This window comes from Melanerpes formicivorus, unplaced genomic scaffold (genome assembly GCF_026170545.1).
Source record: "Melanerpes formicivorus ecotype bairdi unplaced genomic scaffold, bMelFor1.0.p_v2 SCAF_8, whole genome shotgun sequence".
NCBI lineage: Eukaryota > Metazoa > Chordata > Aves > Piciformes > Picidae > Melanerpes > Melanerpes formicivorus.
In genome coordinates this window covers 5,364,793-5,387,019 of record NW_027142360.1, presented here as the reverse complement: position 1 = coordinate 5,387,019, position 22,227 = coordinate 5,364,793, and the positions used below count along the sequence as shown (strand labels likewise).

The 22,227-nt window shown below is 43.9% G+C and overlaps 1 protein-coding gene across 2 annotated transcripts in view; it reads left to right on the top strand.

The window, feature by feature from the left end:
* The window catches only part of SLC15A5 (solute carrier family 15 member 5), a 51,760-nt gene extending 30,691 nt beyond the window's left edge, over nucleotides 1–21,069 (top strand). Inside the window, exons 7-9 of one of the 2 annotated variants that reach the window (XM_068141662.1) lie at nucleotides 5,152–5,283; nucleotides 15,525–15,633; nucleotides 19,591–21,069. In XM_068141662.1, coding sequence (XP_067997763.1) covers nucleotides 5,152–5,283; nucleotides 15,525–15,633; nucleotides 19,591–19,750 — 401 coding nt within the window. In that variant the 3' untranslated portion in view covers nucleotides 19,751–21,069. The remainder of the gene's footprint in view (nucleotides 1–5,151; nucleotides 5,284–15,524; nucleotides 15,634–19,590) is intronic. The other variant, XM_068141663.1, reaches the window with a different exon arrangement.
* The last annotated feature ends 1,158 nt before the right edge of the window (nucleotides 21,070–22,227 follow it).

Genomic DNA, 22,227 nt, shown 5'->3' with positions numbered 1-22,227 from the left:
GTCCTATGAACATGCCTGCACAGAGCATCATGCCTTAGCTTGTGACATACAGTCAGAGATAAACACTCCTGTTTTGCAGAGGACAAGTAGAGCTTAGCTCACATCTGCCATCCATAAATTATGTAGATGTGCTCTTGATTGTGCTCTGTATCTTCTTTCCGTTCCATAGCTAACCTTTCCTCACCTACACTGATATTCCTGAGACTTAGTTTCTTCTGAGGAGCACACAGAGTGTTTACCAGTGTTTTACCTTGCAGAGCTTAAAAAAATGTTAGTAACACACAAAAAATACTCTAATCAACATTCACTTAGAGACACAGATAAAGTAATTGACTAGCTGATCTCTGCAGGTGTTTAATTCTACAGGTTGAGTGTCTATTGTTCCAGTATAACCCCAGAAATGTTCAGATTTTTATTTAAGAGCAGGAAATAACTTCAGTGTCTCAGCTTCATTCTTGCACTCTAAAACTACTGAGAGCTGTGGGTCACAGTCTGTCACTAAAAAGGTAATTTTCCCTAGTTTTAAATACTTACCACTTTCATAATGCCTCTTCATCTGATAGCTCTCAAGTACTTAACTGAGACAGGTTTCTAGGCAGGTAATGTGGTTTCTAGGTTACAGGCTAAGTATAACTGAAAACTGGGACTTTCTTTGTTTAGCTTAACACAAAAAAAGGTTAGGAGGTGGCTTGCTTACTTCTTGTGCTTCTGTAGGAGAAGAATATTACTGGCAGAATAAGGCTTTTTAATCTAGCACACTGGGACACAACGGAAGTCCAGTGGCTGGAAGATTACATTAATCTTTAGACCAAAATTAAAGCTCTGCCTTGGTGGGTTTAGGGAGTTTTGTGGCTGTTTGGGAGTGGGATTGGTGGTGGTGTGTCTTGGCGGGAGTGGGGGTGGTGGGTGTTTTGCCTTCCTTGTAAAGGAAGGAAATCCTTTCCTCTTCCTTTTAAAGGGAGATTTTGATTAGAATCTCTTCAGAGAGAAGTTGTCTTGCCAATTGAAATAAAGATTAAGCATCTTGCTAAGAGAGTTGTAGCATGCCATTGTAGTGTGGATGGCTATAAATAATAATCCCATCAGGTGTAATTTGGCTAAACAAAGTCACGATTGTTTATGAAAGCTGTTCTTTCTGAGCAACCTTCCCTGAGAGTCACAACCTCTTGTTTCCTAATTTCATACCTTCAGACCTCACTCACATTTGCTCTCCAAGCTTCAGTGCCCCCCAGCCTGCTCTATGGGAGTTTGCATGACCCTCAGCTTGAGAAACTTGTCAGAAGAGGATCCTGTTTGGATGCTGAGTTACCTGAAACATCTGTGAATACAAATGAAATTTTGCAATCATCACCTTCCATCCTTTTTGATTTGGATATCCAAATGATAGCTTTGGAAACATATTAAAGAAGTGTAACTCAAGAACCCAGTTGAATGGGACTAAGTCTGAATTTGAGACATACATGTGGTAAAACTCAGAGTAGGCACTTGAATGTGTCCAGAGAAGGGCAACAAGGCTGGTGAGAAGCCTTGAGCACAGCCCTATGAGGAGAGGCTGAGGGAGCTGGGATTGCTTTGCCTGGAAAAGAGGAGGCTTGGGGGGACCTCATTGCTCTCTACAACTACCTGAAAGGTGGTTGTAGCCAGGAAGGGGTTGGTCTCTTCTCCCAGGCAACCAGCACCAGAACAAGAGGACACAGTCTCAAGCTGTGCCAGGGGAAGTTTAGGCTGGAGGTGAAGAGAAAGTTCTTCACCGAGAGAGTCGTTCATCATTGGAAGGTGCTGCCCAGGGAGGTGGTGGAGTCACCATCCCTGGAGGTGTTCAAGAGGAGATTGGACGTGGCACTTGGTGCCATGGTCTAGTCATGGGGTCTGTGGTGATGAGTTGGACTCGGTGATCTTTGATGTCTCTTCCAACCTTGGTGATACTGTGAAATGTAGGTTGCTGCTGCAGTTGATGGGAATGTGGGCCTCCATTCACTTGCCCACACATAGATGTCTGACACCATTTTTCATGGAGTAGCTAGGCTATGGACGTGGGCAAGTGGGCTCTTCATGGTACCTGTGTGGCCTCCTGTGATGCTGGAGAAAAGCATGATCTTCCCACAGCTCCCTGAAGACAGCTAAGGTGTACCAGAGCATCTCAGGCAGTGCTGAGCATCTGTACTCAGGGTGCTGAATTGAGCTCTTGCTTTCTAAATGCAGTTTGAACTGAATTGCCATTCAAGAACTGTTCAGTGAATCTCCATGCATGGCAATGGCAGCCTAGACTCTTAGATAGTTGTTTCACCTCTTCTGACATTTTACTGCCTTTGTTATGCAGAAGGTCAAATTGAATTATTATCATAATTTACTTGACCTGCAAGTACATTATCCAGAAATGTTCACTCTAGTAATCAGAAGGAGGAGAGGAGATATCTCATTTCTGAAGTGCTCAGTTAGAGGAACTAGATTTGGCATATTGAACTCTTTATCTCCATTTGAGCCCTGATACTTTCAATTGTGTTTATACAACATATATCAGTATCCTTTTGATAAGAGTTTTTATGTAATCACATGCTTCAGGTGGCATGAGAATATCAGAACATCAACGTTTAATGCTTCCCTAGCACTGAGATAGTATTTAAAGAATAAAATAAACCAGTAATAAAATAATTTCTCTCCTCCATCCTGTTAGAACAGATCTCATGGGCTTCTGATAGCTTGCATTTGCAACCCTGGCTTGGATTTTTTAACTAGGAGATTGCTTTTTTTTAAATCCCAGTGATTATTATTTTTTGTTTATAGAAAATAACTAAAACAAGAAAAGAAAAACAGCACCACAAACTCTCCCAAAAATACTGCTAAGAAACCCAAGGAAATGTGCTGCCCAAGGAGGTGGTGGAGTCACTGTCCCTGGAGGTGTTCAAAAAAGGATTGGATGTAGCACTTGAAGCCATGGTTTAGTTGTCATGGAGGTGTTAGGTCATAGGTTGGACTTGATGACCTATGAGGAGAGGCTGAGGGACCTGGGGTGGTTTAGCCTGGAGAAGAGGAGTCTCAGGGGACACTTTATTGCTGTCTACAACTACCTGAAGGGAGGTTGTAGCCAGGTGGGGACTGGTCTCTTCTCCCAACCAGCACCAGAACAAGAGGACAGAGTCTCAAGCTGTGCCAGGGGAGGTTTAGGCTGGATGTTAGGAAGAAGTTCTACACAGAAAGAGAGATTGGCCATTGGGATGTGCTGCCCAGGGAGGTGGTGGAGTCACCATCACTGGAGGTGTTTAGGAAGAGACTGGATGAGGCACCTGGTGCCATGGTTTAGTTGATTAGATGGTGTTAGATGATAGGTTGGACTTGATCTCTGAGGTCTATTCTATTCTCTGAGGTCTTTTCCAACCTGGTCTGGTCTATTCTTCTATTCTAATCTCTGAGGTCTTTTCCAACCTGGTTGATCAATGATTGAAAACAAACAAAAAAAAAAAAACAACAAGAGCAAACAAAAACCCAAGACACAAAAAAAACCCAAACAAGCAAATAAAACAACCAAACAAATACAAACAAACAAAACCCAAGGAAACAGCTTCATCCTGTGATAGAATATTATCCTTTGCCTCCATAGTACGTGGGATTGCTGGTGAGGGTAAGCCAGCCCAGTGGTCACTTGCACTCTAGCTGCTTTGCCCTACAAAAAATTAGCAGCTGTATGGTGTTTGCTGAAGTGCAGCAAGACTATCATCTGCCCATCAACAGGTCTCAAAGCATGGTTAGTTCAGAGGATATATTGGGGATCACTTCACCCACTGATGAAATGCAATAGTCTCCAGGGTGGAATGTGGCAGCTGTTTAATGGTCCGGGGCAGCGCCGTGGGAGAAGCAAAGAACAGAGTATGCAATTGGAACAGCAGGGGTAATTTAGGTAAGTAGGATGCAATTACCCAGACTGAATTTAGCCAGACTGCATGTTTTGCACCCCTGCTTTTTAGAAAGGAGGAATAACAAAACTTTCTAGGCTCTTGGTGATTCTAATTAGCTAGGACACACACTGTACAATGCTTTAGACTGTGCTGTTGCAGCTACAGATGGTGTCCCAGGCTCACCTGCTTTCTCTTGCCCTCAGGCTTTTGGTTCCTAGTGTGAATGAGGAAAGAAAACTGTCCATGATACAGTTTTTTTTCTCTTCTTTAATATGTTTCCAAAGCTTTCATTTGGATATCCAAATTAAAAAGAGTGGAAGATGATGACTGCAAAGTTTCATTTGTATTCAGAGATGCTTCAGGCAACTCAGCATCCAAACAGGATCCTCTCCTGACAAGTTTCTCAGGATGAAGGTCATGCAAACTCAACTAATAGAGCAGGCTGGGAGACACTGGGGCTTGGAGAAAAAGTGTGGGTGAGAACTCAAGGTATGCAATTAGGAAATAAGAGGTTGTGATAATCAGGGAAAGTTATTCAGAAGGAACAGGTTTCATAAACACTTACTGTAACTTTGTTTATCCAAATTGCACCTGATGGGATTGATTATAGTCACCCATGCCGTAATGGCAGGCTACAGCTTCCCCCTCACCACTGAAGCTGCTGCTGCTTCTGGTTTAGCAAGGAAGTGAAGGAAAATGTCTTAAGAAATAGCTGTGACTGGGGGTTACACTCTGGGAAAGAGTGTATTTGTATTAAAGCAAGGTAACTCCAAATCCAGTGGCCTACCTTAACTTGGAAGTATTTACTAGTGGCCCTAGTGATATTTACTGCACTGGCTCTGGCCCAGGAGGTTTCACTCTCCTGCAGTGTTAAATACCACATCTGATGTCTTTATGCTTGCTGAGTGTGGGAGTGTTTCTCTTGTTTTGCTGTGCCTGAGGTTTTTAAAGGTGATACCACCCATGTGAGGGAAAGATCTTTACATACTCATGGAATATTGATAGATACATGTGGGATGGTTTGTTAGGGAGCTTCATTGAAAGTTTAGTTAGCATTTTGCTAATAGGGTTCATACCAACACATCTGATTGCCCTTCTGCAGCAAGTAAATCCTCTCTGTAAGACATGGAAACTCTTTCTTAGAGACAGTTTTTGTTTGTGTTTGGTTGTGGTGGTGTTTTTTTTTCATTTTTATCTATCTTCTACCATCATTTACTTGTTCTATTTAATCTGTAACTATATCTGCTTCCTTCCTAAGGTTCCTTACTTTCGTTCTGGCTTGTGCCAGAAAGAATTAGAGGGATTTCCATGCATTTTTTAACTCTCTTTAATGGAGCTGGCTGCTTTATGGGAGCTTTCTTGGTTCAGACTGCCCATGCAGGCACTCAAGGTAAGCATGTGCTCATGTCTGCTTTTCCTGAGCAGTTTTCTCATATTATTGATTTGGACACTTAGGAACCAGAATTAAAGGGGGATGCCAAAGTTTTATTGATTTGCTCTCACAATTAAAATGGAATTAAGATAGGAAATAGCCTTTCTAGCTGTATTCAGCCCATTTTAATGAGTCACCTTGGTTTTGATAGAGTAATTAGAGGATGGCATCTTGCAGGAAGCCCTCATGTCCAGTCTCACACACTTCTTAGAATCATAGAATTGTCAGGGTTGAAAAGGACCTCAAGGATCATCCAGTTCCAATCCCCTTGTCATGGGCAGAGGCACTTTCTACTAGATCAGGTTGCCCAGAGTCACATCCAGCCTGGCCTTAAAAACCTCCAGTGATGAGGCTTCCACCACCTCCCTGGGCAACCTGTTCCAGTGTCTCGCCACCCTTATCACAGAATAACTAGGTTGGAAAAGACCTTTGAGATCATCAAGTCCAATATACTGCCTAACACCATCTAATCACCTAAACCATGGCACCAAGTGCCACATTCAGTCTTTTTTTGAATACTTCCAGGGACAGTGACTCCAGCACCACCACCTGCACCCACCACTCCCCAGGCAGTCCATTCCTATGGCCACTGAAGAATTTCTTCCTAACATTCAGCCTCTGACACAGCTTGATACTGTGCTCTCTCGTTCTGTTACTGGTTGCCTGGGAGACCAATCCCCACCTGCCTACAGTCTCCTTTCAGGTACTTGTAGAGAGCAATAAGGTCTCCCTTGAGCGTCCTCTTCTCCAGGATAAACAACCCCATTTCTTATGGTGAAGAGCTTCTTCCTAACATCTAATTTAAATCTCTCTTCCTCTAGCTTGGATCCATCCCCTCTAGTCCTATCACCACCTGACATCCTAAAAAGTCCTTCCCCAGCTTTCTTGTAGGCCCCCTTCAGATACTGGAAGGCCACAATAAGGTCTTATCAAAGCCTTCTGTTCTCCAGAGTGACCAACCCTCGCTCTCTCAGCCTATGTTCATAGGAGAGGTGCTGGAAGACAAGAAAATATACTGTCAAAGAAGCAGCTTTTGATGTTCATGAAGAGGTACATGTGTGTTAGTCATCCTTATGTGGAAGCCTCTGACAATGAGAGCAATAGTAAAGCTTCAAAGAACAGAGAACATACCTCCCTGTTCCACAGTGTTGTATGGCAAAGGAAGGTGGGTGGAGTGCTTCAAAGCTGCCTAGGCAATTTTTGTCAAGCCTTTAACACAGTCCCCCACAACATCCTTCTCTCTAAGCTGGAGCGGTATGGATGTGATGGGTGGACTGTGGAGTAGCATAGAACTGAGCACACTGTTATCCTGAACAAAAGTCACTGTTAAATTTTGAGGGAATTCAGTGACAGTCTGTATTCAGTCCCATCACCTTATAATCTGAATAAGTCCCTTAATAGGTGAAGTGCTCTGCAAAACCTGAATGACTGTAAAGAAAATACACTGAGATATGTTCAGTGTTTGCTCCGTTTGTCTTAGAAGCTTGCTTTCCCTATTAATATGCAAACAACATATTATTGGACTCTTGCATTTTATTACTGAAAAGCAGAAACAAAGTCAGTGTCTCTTCCCAGTGTCCCCTGCTTGAATGAGAGTACTCATAGAATCACAGAATGCTAGGGGTTGGAAGGGACCTAGAAAGATCATTCAGTCCAATCCCCCTGCCAGAGCAGGATCACCTAGAGCAGATCACACAGGCACACATTCCTCATAAGGAAGAGAGACTGAAGGAGCTGGGCCTCTTCAGTTTGGTGAGGAGGAAACTAAGGGGTGACCTCATTCATGTTTATTATCACAATCATGCAGTTCACAGCTTATAGATAATGAAGTTATCTATTCCTGTATCTTTATTTGTGTTCCGAGTCTTCAGTCTGGAGACTTAGAAGTGTGACTGAAGTGTGACTCCTGGACTGTGGGTGCTTTCGTCTTGTCCTGTGATTCCTTATGCTCTTTAATATCTTCATTGATGATCTGGATGAGGGCATTGAGTCCATCATCAGTAAATTTGCAGACGACACCAAGCTGGGGGCAGGAGTTGATCTGCTGGAGGGTAGAGAGGCTCTGCAGAGGACCTTGACAGGCTGAACAGATGGGCAGAATCCAAGGGCATGAGATTGAACACATCCAAGTGCCAGGTGCTGCACATTGGCCGCAGCAACCCCATGCAGTGCTACAGGCTGGGGTCAGAGTGGCTGGAGAGCAGCCAGGCAGAGAGGGACCTGGGGGTTACTGGTTGATGGTAGGCTGAACATGAGCCAGCAGTGTGCCCAGGTGGCCAAGAGGACCAATGGCATCCTGGCCTGCATTAAGAACAGTGTGGCCAGCAGGAGCAGGGAGGTCATTCTGCCCCTGTACACTGCACTGGTTAGTCCACACCTTGAGTCCTGTGTCCAGTTCTGGGCCCCTCAGTGTAGGAAGGATGTTGACTTGCTGGAACATGTCCAGAGAAGGTTAACAAAGCTGGGGAGGGGTCTGGAACACAAGCCATATGAGGAGAGTTTGAGGGATCTGGGGTTGCTTAGCCTGGAGAAGAGAAGGCTCAGGGGAGACGTTATTCCTCTCTACAACTACCTAAGGGGAGGTTGTAGACAGGCGGAGGTTGGTCTCTTCTCCCAGGCAACCAGCACCAGAACAAGAGGACTCAGTCTCAAGCTGCACCGGGGAGGTTTAGGTTGGATGTTAAGAAGAAATTCTTCACAGAGAGAGTGATTGCCCATTGGAATGGACTGCCCCAGGGAGGTGGTGGAGTTATCATCACTGGAGGTGTTTAGAACCAGACTTGATAGGGTGCTTGGTGCCATGGTTTAGTTGATTAGGTGGTGTTGGATGATAGGTTGGACACAATGATCTCGAAGGTCTCTTCCAACCTGGTTTATTCTATTCTATTCGTGTTTCACTAAAACCTGAGCCAAGACTATTTCTGGTTCCTCCATCTCTAAGCAATGAGACCATGTTTGCCCAGTTTGGGCTGCAGGGAAGCAGGGCCCCCGGTGTGTATTTGGAAGTGCCGAAGCAGAGGGCCTTGACAGAACTTAAACTTTTTATTTTATATCCCGTTTCACGTCGCTAGTTTAGAGTTTTATTTGGGGGGTTGTTGGCAAACTAGATCAGATATCAGTCACAGTCAAAGCTGCATTAATCATTTTGAGTGCAGCTATGGAGGATGGTGTGAATATGATAAAACAAGGCTCTTAAAAAAAGCCTGACGAGTGCAAACAGATGACGGGTGACAGTGATATTTTCAGTACAAGCTGGGAAACTGCTTTCCTTTGGATCTCTTATCTCTCCTAACTTTTTTTTTTTATGGAAGAAGATGCAAGACAAAACCTGTCCTCCCATGCCAATCATTTCAGAACACACTAAAAATATTAATGTAAATATGTAAGAGAAGGAAAACCAAAAAAGGTCAGAGGAAGGAAAGTGCCCCAGACAGTTTTCCTTCTTGTGGTTGGAGAGCCAGGTGGTTGTGGGGATTTTGTAGGTTGGTTGTTTTGAGGTTGGTTGGTTGGTTGGTTGTTTTGAGGTTGGTTGGGAGCTATTATTTTTTGTTTGGGGTAAGGTTTTTTGTTTGCAGTTGTGGTGGTGGTGGTGTTTTGCTTTTTTGGTTTATGGAGACTTTTGTTGGCTGGTTGTTTTGGTGGTGTTTGGTTTGGTTCATTTTTGTTGGTGGTTGGTTGTTGCTTGTTGGGGTTTTCTTTTTCAGTTTGAAGCCTTGTACAATTCTAAATACCAAAGATGATAATGCTGAAAGATATTTCTTGCAGTCCAGATGGTGGTGTCCTCTGGTACCTACTTAACTAATAAGGATTAGAGGCAGACTGAAACTTTGATTTGGATATGATTAAACACTAAATATCTGCTCACTAACTTGATGTAATGATGGAAGGTAATACAATCTTTTTCTAAGATATGAATTGGACTAGATGACCTTCAGAGGTCCCTTTCAACCCAGACCATTCTATGAATCTACTCTGCTCTGGTGAGATCCCACACAGAGTACTGCATCCAGTTCTGGTGCCCCCACCATAAAATGGACTCGGAGCTGCTGGAGCAGGTCCAGAGGAGGGCCATGAAGATGATCAGAGGGCTGGAGAACTTTTCCTGTGGGGACAGGCTGAGACAGCTGGGGCTGTGCAGCTTGGGAGAAAGAAGGTTCTGGGAAGATCTTATAATGGTCTTCATGTACCTGAAAAGGGCCTACAAGAAAGCTGGGAAGAGACTTTTTACAAGGGCTTGTAGTTATAGGATGAAAGGGAATGGCTTTAACCATGAGGAGGGAAGATTTGGACTGGGTTTTAGGAAGAAATTCTTTACAGTGAGGGTGGTGAGACACTGGAACAGGTTGCCCAGATGGGTTTGGTGATTCTGTAACCAGTACCAGAACAAGGGGACACAGTCTCAAACTGCACCAGGGGAAGTTTAGGCTTGAAGTGGGAGAAAGTTCTTCACTGAGAAAATCATTAGCCATTGGAATGTGCTGCCCAGGGAGGTGGTAGAGTCACCATCACTGGAGGTGTTTAGGAGGAGACTTGATAGGGTGCTTGGTGCCATGGTTTAGTCATGAGGTCTGTGGTGACAGGTTGGACTCGATCTTTGAGGTCTCTTCCAACCTTGGTGATTCTGTGATTCTGTTGTGGATGCCTTCTCCCTGGAGGTGTTCAAGGCCAGGTTGGATGAGACCTTGAGCAACCTGATCTAGTGTGAGGTTTCCCTGCCCGTGGCAGGGAGGTTGGAACTGGATGATCATTAAGGTCCCTTGAAACCTAAACTATTCAATGAATCTATGAATTAACATTTTCTGTAATAGTAGTCTATGTCGCAGGACAGCTGTAAATGTGTAAGAATCATACAGAACAGACTATTGTCTGGTGTGTGACTGCTTTGCTTGTCTTTTGTGGTTTCCCAATACTAGAATAGGATGGTGGTGTTCAATGAACTGAATGCCTTCCCATGAAACTTTGGGCTTTGTTGTGAAACCCTTGAAAGCTCCAGGAGTGCCCTTATGGTAACAGATCCTTTTGTGCACCACTATGTGTCAAGGACTGGCTTACAGCTCTTTCTGCATCTTCTTTGATGGCTAGTATTGCCAGCAGTTTGTTGCTGTCAGTCATCCCCCAGAAGCAGGCCAAGCAAGTGGGTTTGATGCAAAAATAGCTAGGACTGCAGAGTTTCAGTGGAAGTTTAACCAGGCATTTTATTTCAACCATGTATATTATAGGAGGCTTGAGGAATTGATTCTTCCTGGACTTAATCTTCTGATTTGTTCTGAATTTGCCATGAAGTGCAAAACTGATTGAACTCCAATGGCCAATAAGAAAAAGCTCTCTAAAAGACACACAGCTAAAGAAAACTTCTGATTCTGTGGTGGTTCAGGCTACAGAGTGTTGCCATTGTTGGTATAAAAATGGAAATCAGGAGTTTGTTGCACAAAGTTAAATTGGAGGGAGCAATTATTTATGTGACAAACCAGCCTTCTAATTGGCACTTCTGTTGGTAAAGGATTGAGAGAACCCAAAAGTTCCATTGGGGAAAAATGAATTGCTAACATATTGCATGCTGGTCCAAGGGTAAGAAAGTGCTGGATGCTTCGAATGTAGTAGTGTCCAGGACATCTTGCTCCAGCAAAGCCAAATTAACTGGCCCAATAAGTTCCAGTATTCATAGCTGAGAGTAAAATCCTGGAAGTATGAACCCTAACCCCAGTCAATGGAGGGTGCTGGAGCTGGCAGGCAGCTTGTGGAAGGTGTTAGCAGGATAAAGTTTGGAAGTATCTAAAGGTAGTTTTGCTGCCTGAAATGGATGAGTGATGTTTAACATTGATGGCTGTCATCCAAGGCTTCCTGCCAGCAGAGGATGAGAATCCTCTGTGCAATGAGTGTAAGTATAAGTAAACCTAGCCCATGGTTGTCCCCTCTTTCATGAAAAACCCACTTCCATTTAAAAAGGAAAAATATGGAAAGGGGGGAAAAAAAAGTGATAAATACATATTTTCATCTGACAAGTACTAATGGTTACATGAACATTTGCTTTATCCCCTGGTGAAAATCCACACTGACAGTAAGATAACTGGATCTCTCCAGGACTTCTGCCACCCCTGTTTCTCTGTAGAGAAAGGCACTCCTAAATAACCTTGTTGCCCCTCAGTGAAAGGAAAAGGAAGCCTTACTCCTACCACTTGCTTTGGGTAGAGTGTTATATGAGAGAGAGGGCAGACATGCTCCATGTGGGCTGGAGCCTCTTACTATGCCCAATCAAACTGTGGCCCTGCCTACACTGTTGCACACTTACAATACAAAGATTTCCAAAGTCTTTGTATTGTTATCCTAGCCTCACTGTTTAAACGCTGGCAATAACTAAAAGAAGGAGAGAAGAGACAGAGCAATGACCTTTGCCCTGAGCCATGGAGGAGCCTGGTAGCAAAAGAGGAGCAGAACATAGATCTCCCGCTTGCTGGGCTGCCCTCTCCTGGCCTCAGATGAAGCCAACCATTCCCACTTTCAACACTTCAGCGTGACATCTTTGCTAGACAGTTTAAAAGTTCCATTTTATTCCGTTCTCTTCGAGGTTCCTAAATTCCTCTTTTATGTTGTTTTGTTTGGGGTTGGGGTTTTTTTTTGCCTTTGTTTTGGTTGTGTTGTTTTGTTTGTATCGCTCGGTGCTATTTTGAAGGAAGTATTCTCTTGTTGGGTTTCCATTGTAAACACTTTCATTAGGAAGCTCCTGCTGCTCGTCAGGTTAGCCTAGCTGATGTAAATAACCTAGCAGACCGTGTGAACTCTGCTTTGACAAGCTGTAGCACGGAGCCCCATGTGTGCTTTCTCTTTAATCAGATACATGCACTCTCTCCGTGACTTCTATTGGCCACTGGGGAATGTGAAATGAGAAACTACCTGATTGTGAATTATCACAGTAAAAGTTTATAAGCTACTAAAATGAAGTTATGGCACCTAGAAGTTCAGTCAATTGACAATGTTAAATGATACATTTTAAAACCTGCCCTGAGATAATGCTGCAAAAGGAGCTGTGCACCCAGAGGTGAGGTGGTGCTGCTCTGTGACAGACAGGAAGGTAACGTGGCATGGAGCAAGCTGTGGAGAGTTAAGGAAATGTGGTGCACTGATGACAGTTGTTCTCTGTGAATCCTGAGAGAGCTAAAGGGAGCTGTGTTTACAACTCTGATGTGTGGAGGAAAGAGAAAAACATATGTATGTGGTGAGACAGGGTGTAATACTTTGACTGCTGGCTCTCCTGGGATGTGGAACTGCTCTTTCTCTCTAATTAGAAAACTTTGACAAGCTGAGAATGTCACTGGATGGCTAAAGATTGCATCAGTGGCTGAAACATCAGTTAAACTCTTGGGTTTGAACAGCACAGCTACAGCAAAATGCTGGGTTTCCTCCTCTCCATTCAGGTTATTCAAGTGGTGGATAGCCACTCCATTTAGATGGGTAGGATCTGATACCAGACTTGGAGGGATCACAGAAATGTGACTTTGGTCCTATTGGTGTGTTTTGGTTTAGATCAGGAGGGTGCTTTTGATATGAGTCTCCTGGGCATCACAGTGATCTTGGAGCACAAAAATACTGCATTCCTTTTGGATGGAATTAACCCCCCCAAAATTCTCATGTCTGATGTGTTCCAGCTGTTGGTGGTTACTGGTCTGATGTTAATCCCCCTGAGCTACCTGTAGTGTACATCACGTTCTCAGAGCCAGCTGTTTCATGCTCTGTATTTGCTCCTATTCCACTTCACTACTTGCTAATGAAGACAGCTTCTCTTTCTTCTTCAAAGGCAATAAATATCTTGTATTCCCAAATAATGTAGAAAGGTCATTATAGCACTGAAGAACTTTCTCTGGTGTTCTGTATCTGCTGTAACTCTTTCTTCCCACCCCCCACCACCTTGGTTTTACAATTTTTGCTGTCATTGATTGTAGTACTTCAGGTGTTGGTTGTCTTCAAATGCATCCTGACTTCCATAGTTCTCTACCATTCCAGCTTGTTTGCAGACTGGTTGCAATGGACAACATCAAAAGCAGTTTACAGTTTGTGGTGGTTTGAGCCTTAACTGGGACTTCAGAGCTCAGATGGGGCAAGGCTGAGAATCCCTCCCCTGCTCCCCTCTCCTCTTTCCCAATAGAGAGGAAAAAGAAAGGGAAGGAGCAAATCCACCAAGAAATAATTTGGAGTTGGCTTGGAAGTAGAGAAGTAAAGAATTTTCTTTATATATATATGTAACAATAACAGGTAGGGTTCACAAGGGTAAGGAACAAGGATGGATAAGAGAAAAAATAAGAATACAAAACTAGTCTCTTTGAAGAGGTGTGGAGGTAGCAGGGAGAAGGATCAGGCCTCACCATGTGGCAGAGAAGCAGGGAGCCACCAGCAGTCCTTGTCCAAGCAAAGGCAGGGGCCAAGAGCCCTAATGGCTGCAGTATCCTCCTTTTTATAGCCTTGTTGGGCAGGAAGGGGGAGTAGAACAGCCTAATTTAGTTTCCCAGGGGGAAAACCCCCTGCAGGGAGGGCAATGCTCTCACAAGCCCTCCCTGCACGGCTTCCAGGATGGGCATTAACCCATCACACAGTTGCAGACTAAAGTATACAAGAGTACAGGCAGAGAAGGCTCTGGATGTATATAGCTGATACTGTCCTCTGCTGAATTGAGCTTAAATTGCAAAGCTGTCCTAGATCCTGTTGCAAAAAAAGCCTTGGTAGAAAAGGTCTGATTCATGCCAATAAACACCATGTGCAAGGCAAGGATACATTGCAGACCTATGGTGAAATGCAGCTATAAAGAAAGGTGAAGTAAAATGTCAGGCAGCGTCTGGGTAATGGAGAACCATCCAAGGCACTGAATAAATGCTTTTTATGCATGGCTTTGGGTGGTTTGGTTTTGTTTTGGTGCTTTTTTGGTTTTGTTTTTCTAAAGAAGGGCCTATTAAAGGCATGAGAGATATAAAGAAGGGTTTCTACAGACCACCTTATTTCTAGCTCTTCCTAAAACTTTCATATTTAATCTTCTTCTAGCTGTGTGCACAGAATAATATAGAGAGAAGATGGCCCAATCATTGCCATAGTAGCTGCACAGAGTTAGGTTTTTCAGTAGAAACATTAAGGTTGGAGAAGACCTCTAAGATCAAGTCCATCTGTCAACCCACCACCACTATGCCCAGTAAACCATGTCCTGAAGTGTTTGCATGGTTGTTGAACACCTCCAGGGATGGTGACTCCACCACTTCCCTGGGTAGCCTATTCCAACACCTGACCACTCTTTCAGTAAAGAAATTTTTCTTCATATCTAATCCTCCCCTGGTGCAACTTGCAGCCATTTCCTTTTCATCCTATCACTAGTTACTTGGAGAAAAGTCTGACACTCACCTCACTATAACCTTCTTTCAAGTACTTGTAGAGAGTAATAAGGTCTCCCCTTAGCCTCCTCTTCTCCAGGCAATACCAATTCCCTCTGGTTTTCCTCATAAAATTTATTCTTCAGACTCTTTATCAGCTTTGTTGCCCTTCTCTGAACACTTCAGCACCTCAATGTCTTTCTTGCAGTGAGGGCCCTGAAACTGAACCTAGTAATTGAGTGTGGTATCAGCAGGGACAAGGAGAGGGCACAATCACTTCCCTGCTCCTGCTGGCCACACTATTTTTGACACAGACCAGGGTGTTGTTGGGCTGCTGGTTGGGCTGCTGAGCACGCTGCTGGTTCTAGTTCAGCTAGCTGTCAGCTGGCACCCCCAGGTCCTCTGCTGGGCAACTTTCTAGCTATTCTGTCCCAAGCCTGTAGTGTTGGTTGGTGTGACCAAAGTACACTTCAGATTTGTTAGGAAAGTTCTTAGGACACAGTCTGAAGCTGTGCCAGGGGAGGTTTAGACTGGTTGTTAGGAAGAAATTCTTCATAGAGAAAGTGATTGACCATTGGAATGGGCTGCCCCAGGGAGGTGGTGGAGTTGCCATCACTGGAGGTGTTTAGGAAGAGACTGGATGGGGTGCTTGGTGCTATGGTTTAGTTGATTAGATGGTGTTGGGTGATGGGTTGGATATGATGATCCTGAAGGTCTCTTCCAACCTGGTTTATTCTATTCTGTTCTATTCCATTTCCCTGCCTTTTCTGCAAAGCAGGAGCAATGTTCACTGTAGACTCAAAAACTCATAGATGGTAAATTAATTCTCTTTGAATCTCTCTGTTTTGCCAGGCAGCTGGTTTCCACACTTGCTGCATGAAGGTAAATTGGAGAGATTCTTCTTCTTCTTGGCTTCCATTATGTTGGTGAACACCCTGGGGTTGTGGACCATTGCACACAGGTATGTGTGAGAAAATGAAAGGGTGATGTTTCATTGGTAAATATGGAAAGGAAACCCTGCACAACTTGTAAATGAGTGTGTAATAAAGAATTGGCAGTGATAGATCAGACTTTAGCATAGGTTTGGGAGAAAGATTTGACAGTAAAAATTAAGTTTAAAAACAAACAAACAACAAAACCAATGAAACCAAAAAATACCCACAGCAAACTGATGTAGTTAGACTGAAGTATTTAAGGAGTCTTCCTAATAGTAAAATTAATTGAAGAGAGAATAGAATCCTCTTTTTTACAGAAGTGTGTGTGTGTATATATATATATATAGTTATGGAGTTGAGATCACAGCACCAAGATATCTCAGTCATGGAACTGATCTCTACTGTCCCTGGCTTTGTACCAACATCTAGAAAATGTTGCTGTTGTCTCAATGATCTTGCATCTTTAGTATAGGACCATAGGGGAAGGGGTTGCCAGAAAACAGCAGATCACTACTCTTTAAGGTTGTGTGCAATGGTTTCAACAGAATAACCCTGAAATATTTTCTTCTGCTTTACTGGGCAATGAGATGAAAGCAGCTTGCTGCTGGAGACAATGAAATTCCTCAATTAGTCCACACACAAGAAGCAATTTTACGCTACTGCAGAGCCTAGGCTCTATGCCTGTATGTTGCCTCTAAAGTGCAAGGAACTCATACCTACAGTCCTCTTTTATGCCAAGTGTGGTTTGAAAGTTGGCCTGCCTCCTGTGTTTCAGAACATTTAATCACAGGGAGGGAGGCAACCTGCTTCGCCATGAGTGGGAAGGGTCACACGCAGGCGGCCTTCTCTTTGAGGCATTGGGCTCCAGTTCTATGGAAATCCTTCAGAAAACCTTGATGAAGTAATGATTTGGTAATGACAATAATAGAAAATCTCCAAGGGCAATGCACTTCTACAACTCTTGAGGAAAACACTGCTTTTTTTCTATTACATATAACACTAACTTTGCAGCATTAGAGATTACCATAGTGTCTTCTCAATTATTCCAGGATGACCTGAGACACAAGAGTCCGTTTATTCTGGTGGATAGGTTTTGATTTTTCTTCTTTTAAACACGACCCAGGTCATGGTTTGAATGTTTCTCCTGCGTGCACTTTGTCTTTCTTTCATAAAAGAGGGGGTTTTTAATCTTCTGTAAGATGAAATTTTCATTTGTGACATTTACTGTGGAAAGCTAAAAGGCTTTGATGGTCGCAAAGCAACTGGGTTGAACCCAACAGCTAATTTTGACACAAATTAACATTATGAGGAGATTTGACCTCCAGACTAACTTAAGTAAATAAATTTCAAATTGTAGTTCCAATTGGTATTTCACTTCAAGATGCCTCATTTTTCAATAGGGCAACCAAAATGAAGGGGTGTTTTTGTTTGCTTGGGCTTGGTTTTGGTTTGGGTTTGGGTGGGGGGTTTGCTATGGTTTTTTGTGGTGGGTTTTTTGGGGTTGGTTCATTTGTGGGGTTTTTTGTGGTGTTTTCCTGGGGTTTGGTTTTACTTTGTTTTGGTTTTGGGTTTTTTTGGTGGCTTGTTTTGTTTTTGAGGTCAAGTGTAATTGTTTCATTTTGTATTCAATAAGGATTTACCTAAGGGGAGGGGGAAAAAAAAAGGGTGAGAACTGAAAGGTGTGGGGGGGAAATCTGGCTTAAAAACAAACAAACAAAACCCCCTAAGATTTATATGAAGATTTATATGAAGAAAATGTGTTTCCTTTTTACATTTGTTAAATGACACAGTACAGCTATTACTAATGCCTGTATCACATTTAAATTCATAGGGTTTGAAGGGACCTCAAGGATCATCCAGTTCCAACCTGCCTGCCATGGCCAGGGACACCTCACACTACATCAGGGTGCTCAGAGCCACATCCAGCCTTCACTTAAAAACATCCAGGCATGAGGCTTCCACTACCTCCCTGGGCAACCTGTGCCAGTGTCTCACCACCCTCATGGGGAAGAACTTCTTCCTAATATCCAGTCTGAATCTACCCATTTCTAGTTTTGTTCCATCCCCCCCTAGTCCTATCATTACTTGACACCCTAAAAAGTCCCTCACCAGCTTTCTTGTAGCCCCCTTCAGATACTGGAAGGTCACAAGAAGATCTCCTCAGAGCCTTCTCTTCTCAGACTGACAGCCCCAAGTCTCTCACTCTGTCTCCATAGGAGAGGAGCTCCAGGCCCCTGTTCATCCTCATGGCCCTTCTCTGGACACATTCCAGCACCTCCAGATCCTTCTTGTAATAGAGGCTTCAGAATTGGATGCAGTACTCCAGAGCTCAGTACTCACCAGAGCAGAGTAGAGGGGAGAATCACCTCCCACGCCCTTCTGGCTATGCTTCTCTTGCTGCAGCCCAGGCTTTGGTTGGCTTTCGTTTTCTGGGCTGCAAGTGCACACTGCTGGCTCATCTTGAGCTTCTCATCCACCAGCACCCCCAAGTCCTTTTATTCAGAGCTGCTCTCAAGTCTGTATCAGTGCTTGGCACTTCTTGTTCTGAAAGTTTCTAGGAAAGTACATTTTGGCTGCTTAGAAGCCCAGGACTCAGAAGACACTGTGACTGTCTTGATTTGAGCTGAAACAGCTCTGGACTGAGGGCAGAATGAATATACCCCAAAGAAGTAAATAAGAACACTTGCACAGAATTGGTGGTTAAATAGGAAGGCTATCTACAAAAGTAAACCAAATACAAAAGGCACCAGGGCAAAAGGATATATACTTAGATATATATGTATATGCTCAGAATTGGTCATGGCTTAGCCCCCCACTGGCTAAGCCCCAAACTAGGCCCAGCCAGCTAAGCCTTCCCCGCCACACTTGGCTTCATTGCCCCCCACCAAGATAGGCTCAAGATAGGCAGGTCTTAGCTATGCAGCAAGAAATAGATTCCTGCCCACCAGCCCTCACTCCCACACAGCTGAGTGCAACAGCAGCAGTCACCCAGAGCAGAGAGGTGAGAGAAAGCTGACTGGACAGCCTGCTCCTTATGTAGGGAGATACAGGAAAAGGGAATAGAATAACAGATTACAATATCCTGTGTCCTCCCCTTGGGGCTATCTAGTCCTCTGAAGGAATTTATCTTTATGGTAGGACAGTTAATCCCTAACCTACAACAGTAGCTTACAAAATACTATTTAGTAAAGGACAAGTGCAACTAATCCCTGAAAGGATGATTATTTTGGGGAAGGAACAACTCCATGCATCAGTATAGGTTGGGGGCAGAACTGCTGGAGAGCAGTGGAGGTGAAAGGGACCTGGGGGTCCTGGTAGATGGAAGGATGACCATGAGTCAGCAATGTGCTCTTGTGACCAGGAAGGCCAGTGCCATTCTGGGGTGGATTAGAAGGGGTGTGACCAGTAGGACAAGAGGGATTCTCCTCCGGCTCTACTCTGCACTGGTGAGGCCACATCTGTAATATTGTGTCCAGTTGTGGGCTCCTCAGTTCAAGAAAGACAGTGAGCTATTTGAGAGTCCAGCACAGAGCTACAAGGGTGATTAAGGGAAGTGGAACATCTTCCATATGAGGAGACACTGAGGGAGCTGAGGGCTCTTTAGCTTAGAGAAGAGGAGTCTGAAAGGTGACCTCAGCAATGTTTATAAAGATGTGAAGGGTGAGTCCCGAGAGGCTGGAGCCGGGCTCTGCTGGGTGGTGCCAGTGACAGCACAAGGGGTAATGGTGGAAGTTGAGGCATAGGAAGTTTCATGAAAATATGAGGAAATTTTTTTTCCCTGTGAGGGTGACAGAGCACTGCAACAGGCTGCCCAGGGGGGTTGTGGTGTCTCCCTCTCTGGAGATATTCAAAACTCGCCTGGATGCATTCCTGTGTAATCTGGTGTAGGTGATGCTGCTCTGCAGGGCGATTGGACTGGATAATCTTTCAAGGTCCCTTCCAGCCCCTAACATTCTGTGATTCTGTGATATTCTTCTCCCTAGATACAACAATCTGAATGAGGAATACACCTGTGAATTCAGAGGGAGTCTTTCTGAAGACAAACTTTTGAAGCATGAAAAAGCCATCAAGCACTATGATAGTGTCCTGGAAAGTTCTCCCATTTTGTCTCCTATGGAGAAAGCTTCCACCTCACTTAACTAAATTTTGATTGTGTTGCCAACTGGCTTTCTAATGATGGATTGCTTAGTCTGCTTAAGTGTAACTGCCAATGCATTTATGAACTATTTTTAGGAATATTGTTATTTATAAGTGTGCCAAATAGCAGTCATCATAGGATTTGGCCTTGTAGGATACTGCACCATTGTAATGTACATCAAGGACAATGAGAGCTTGCTCCTTGGCATGCTTGTTGGAGAGAGGCTTTTAATCTCTATAGGGAAATAGGTATCCAGATGTATTTGTACTTAGTAATGGTTCAAAAATTAATAAACTCCAGTGTGCATTTGATTGGCAAATTATTTTGTGACAGTATCATGTGCAAACGATTTTGAAGCCTGGGTGGCATTTGCGAAGGTTGGGCACTTCTGTGCTACTCTGGGTTCTGCTACTTTTCTGCTACCCAAGCTTCAGCGAGTTGTTTCTTTACCGTAGTTACCTCATCAGGAGAATGGGCACAGCCACACTAATCTTCTTTGTAAATTGCTTTGAGATCTACCAAAAATATACTAGAAATTATGTACCACTTATAAGTCCTTAAGTATGTAATGAAACATTGATGCTGAGGCAGCTAGACTTTTATTTGGCAGAAGCACTGTGAGATTTGCCATTCCTAAAGGGCAGCAAATTGCTAGTAGGAGAACTGGAGACTAGAATTTATTTACATCAAAATCACTAATTGTGGTCCAGGTGAAGAGAAATAGAAAAGGTTGGGAGAAGAGTAGATGCAATTGGAAATGAGAGGAAAAAAACTGTTACTAAAATGCATTCCACTTTAAAGATCTAAACAGAGTTAAACACTCCTCAAATGGGCTGGCTTGGGTATTGTGAGGGATGCCAATCTAGCACTTTTTAAAGCACTGTTAATCAAAAGAGGGAGAATAGAAGTGGGGGTTTTTAGTTTCTGGCTTCAGTATGTTCCCTTTCACTTAAGGAGCACTTTGATATCACCATGTTTGTATTGGAAGTGCTGGTCAAGACAGAATGCTTGCTAGATATGAGAAATGCTTTACTTCATGGGGAACTATACCAAAGGAATTTAATGCATTGGAGTGGCACATTGGGTAGTTTGTGAACTGAAACTATGAAAGAGCTGGTAAAGGAAATCTCTCCCCAGTTAACCATGTTGAATGGTTCACTTCATTGATGATCTGGATGAGGGGATTGAGTCAGTCATCAGCAAATTTGCAGATGACACCAAGTTAGGGGCAGATGTTGGTCAGTTAGAGGGTGGAAGGGCTCTGCAGAGGGACCTTGACCAACTAGACAGATGGGCAGAATCCAATGGGATGGCATTTAACAAGTCCAAGTGCTGGGTGCTGCACTTTGGCTACAACAACTCCATGCAGAGCTACAGGCTGGGGTCAGAGTGGCTGGAGAGCTGCCAAACAGAGAGGGACCTGGGGGTGCTGATCAACAGCCACCAGAACATGAGCCAGCAGTGTGCCCAGGTGGCCAAGAAGGCCAATGGCATCCTGGCCTGCATTAGGAATAGTGTGGCCAGAAGGAGCAGGGAAGTCATTGTGCCCTGTACTCTGCATTGGTTAGGCCACACCTTGAGTCCTATGTCCAGTTCTGGGCCCCTCAGGTTAAGAAGGACATTGAGACTCTTGAATGTGTTCAGAGAAGGGCAACGAGGCTGGTGAGGGCACAAGCCCTGTGAGGAGAGGCTGAGGGAGCTGGGATTGTTTAGCCTGGAGAAGAGGAGGCTCAGGGGTGACCTCATTGCCCTCTACAACTACCTGAAGGGAGGTTGTAGCCAGGTGGGGGTTGGTTTCTCCTCCCAGGCAACCAGCACCAGAACAAGAGGACACAGTCTCAAGCTGCACCAGGGGAAGTTTAGGCTGGAGGTGAGGAGAAAGTTCTTCACTGAGAGAGTCATTCGTCATTGGAATGGGCTGCCCAGGGAGGTGGTGGAGTCATCATCCCTGGAGGTGTTCAAAGCGGGATTGGACGTGGCACTTGGTGCCATGGTCTAGTCATGGGTCTGTGTTGACAGGTTGGACTTGATGATCCTCAAGGACCTTGGCGATACTGTGATACTGTGTGAATGGGTTGGGCATTGCAGGAGGTGAAACAAAACAATAGTGAATACATCTAAGAAGTAGAAAGGATGACAGTCAGGAGCTGTTAGCATAATCTCACTAGTATTTAAGGTTTGTTTTGGTGTTTGGTTGTTTGGGTTTTTTTACCCAAAGGACAATAGTTACAGTTATGAAATAAAGGCAAAAATTAGTAAAATGCAACACAGATGTATCAAAGGAAGACTTTTCAGACTAACTTAATGTGTTAATGTGTGTAATGAGACTCAGTTCTCTAAACAAAACATAGTAGACAGGATCTGCTTTGTTTTCAGTAAAGCATTTAACACATATCCCATGGGTAATAACTTCTGAAGATGGAGATCTCCATCCACAAGGTGACTGAGGGACCTGTTAAAGCCCAGATGGCAACACGCATTG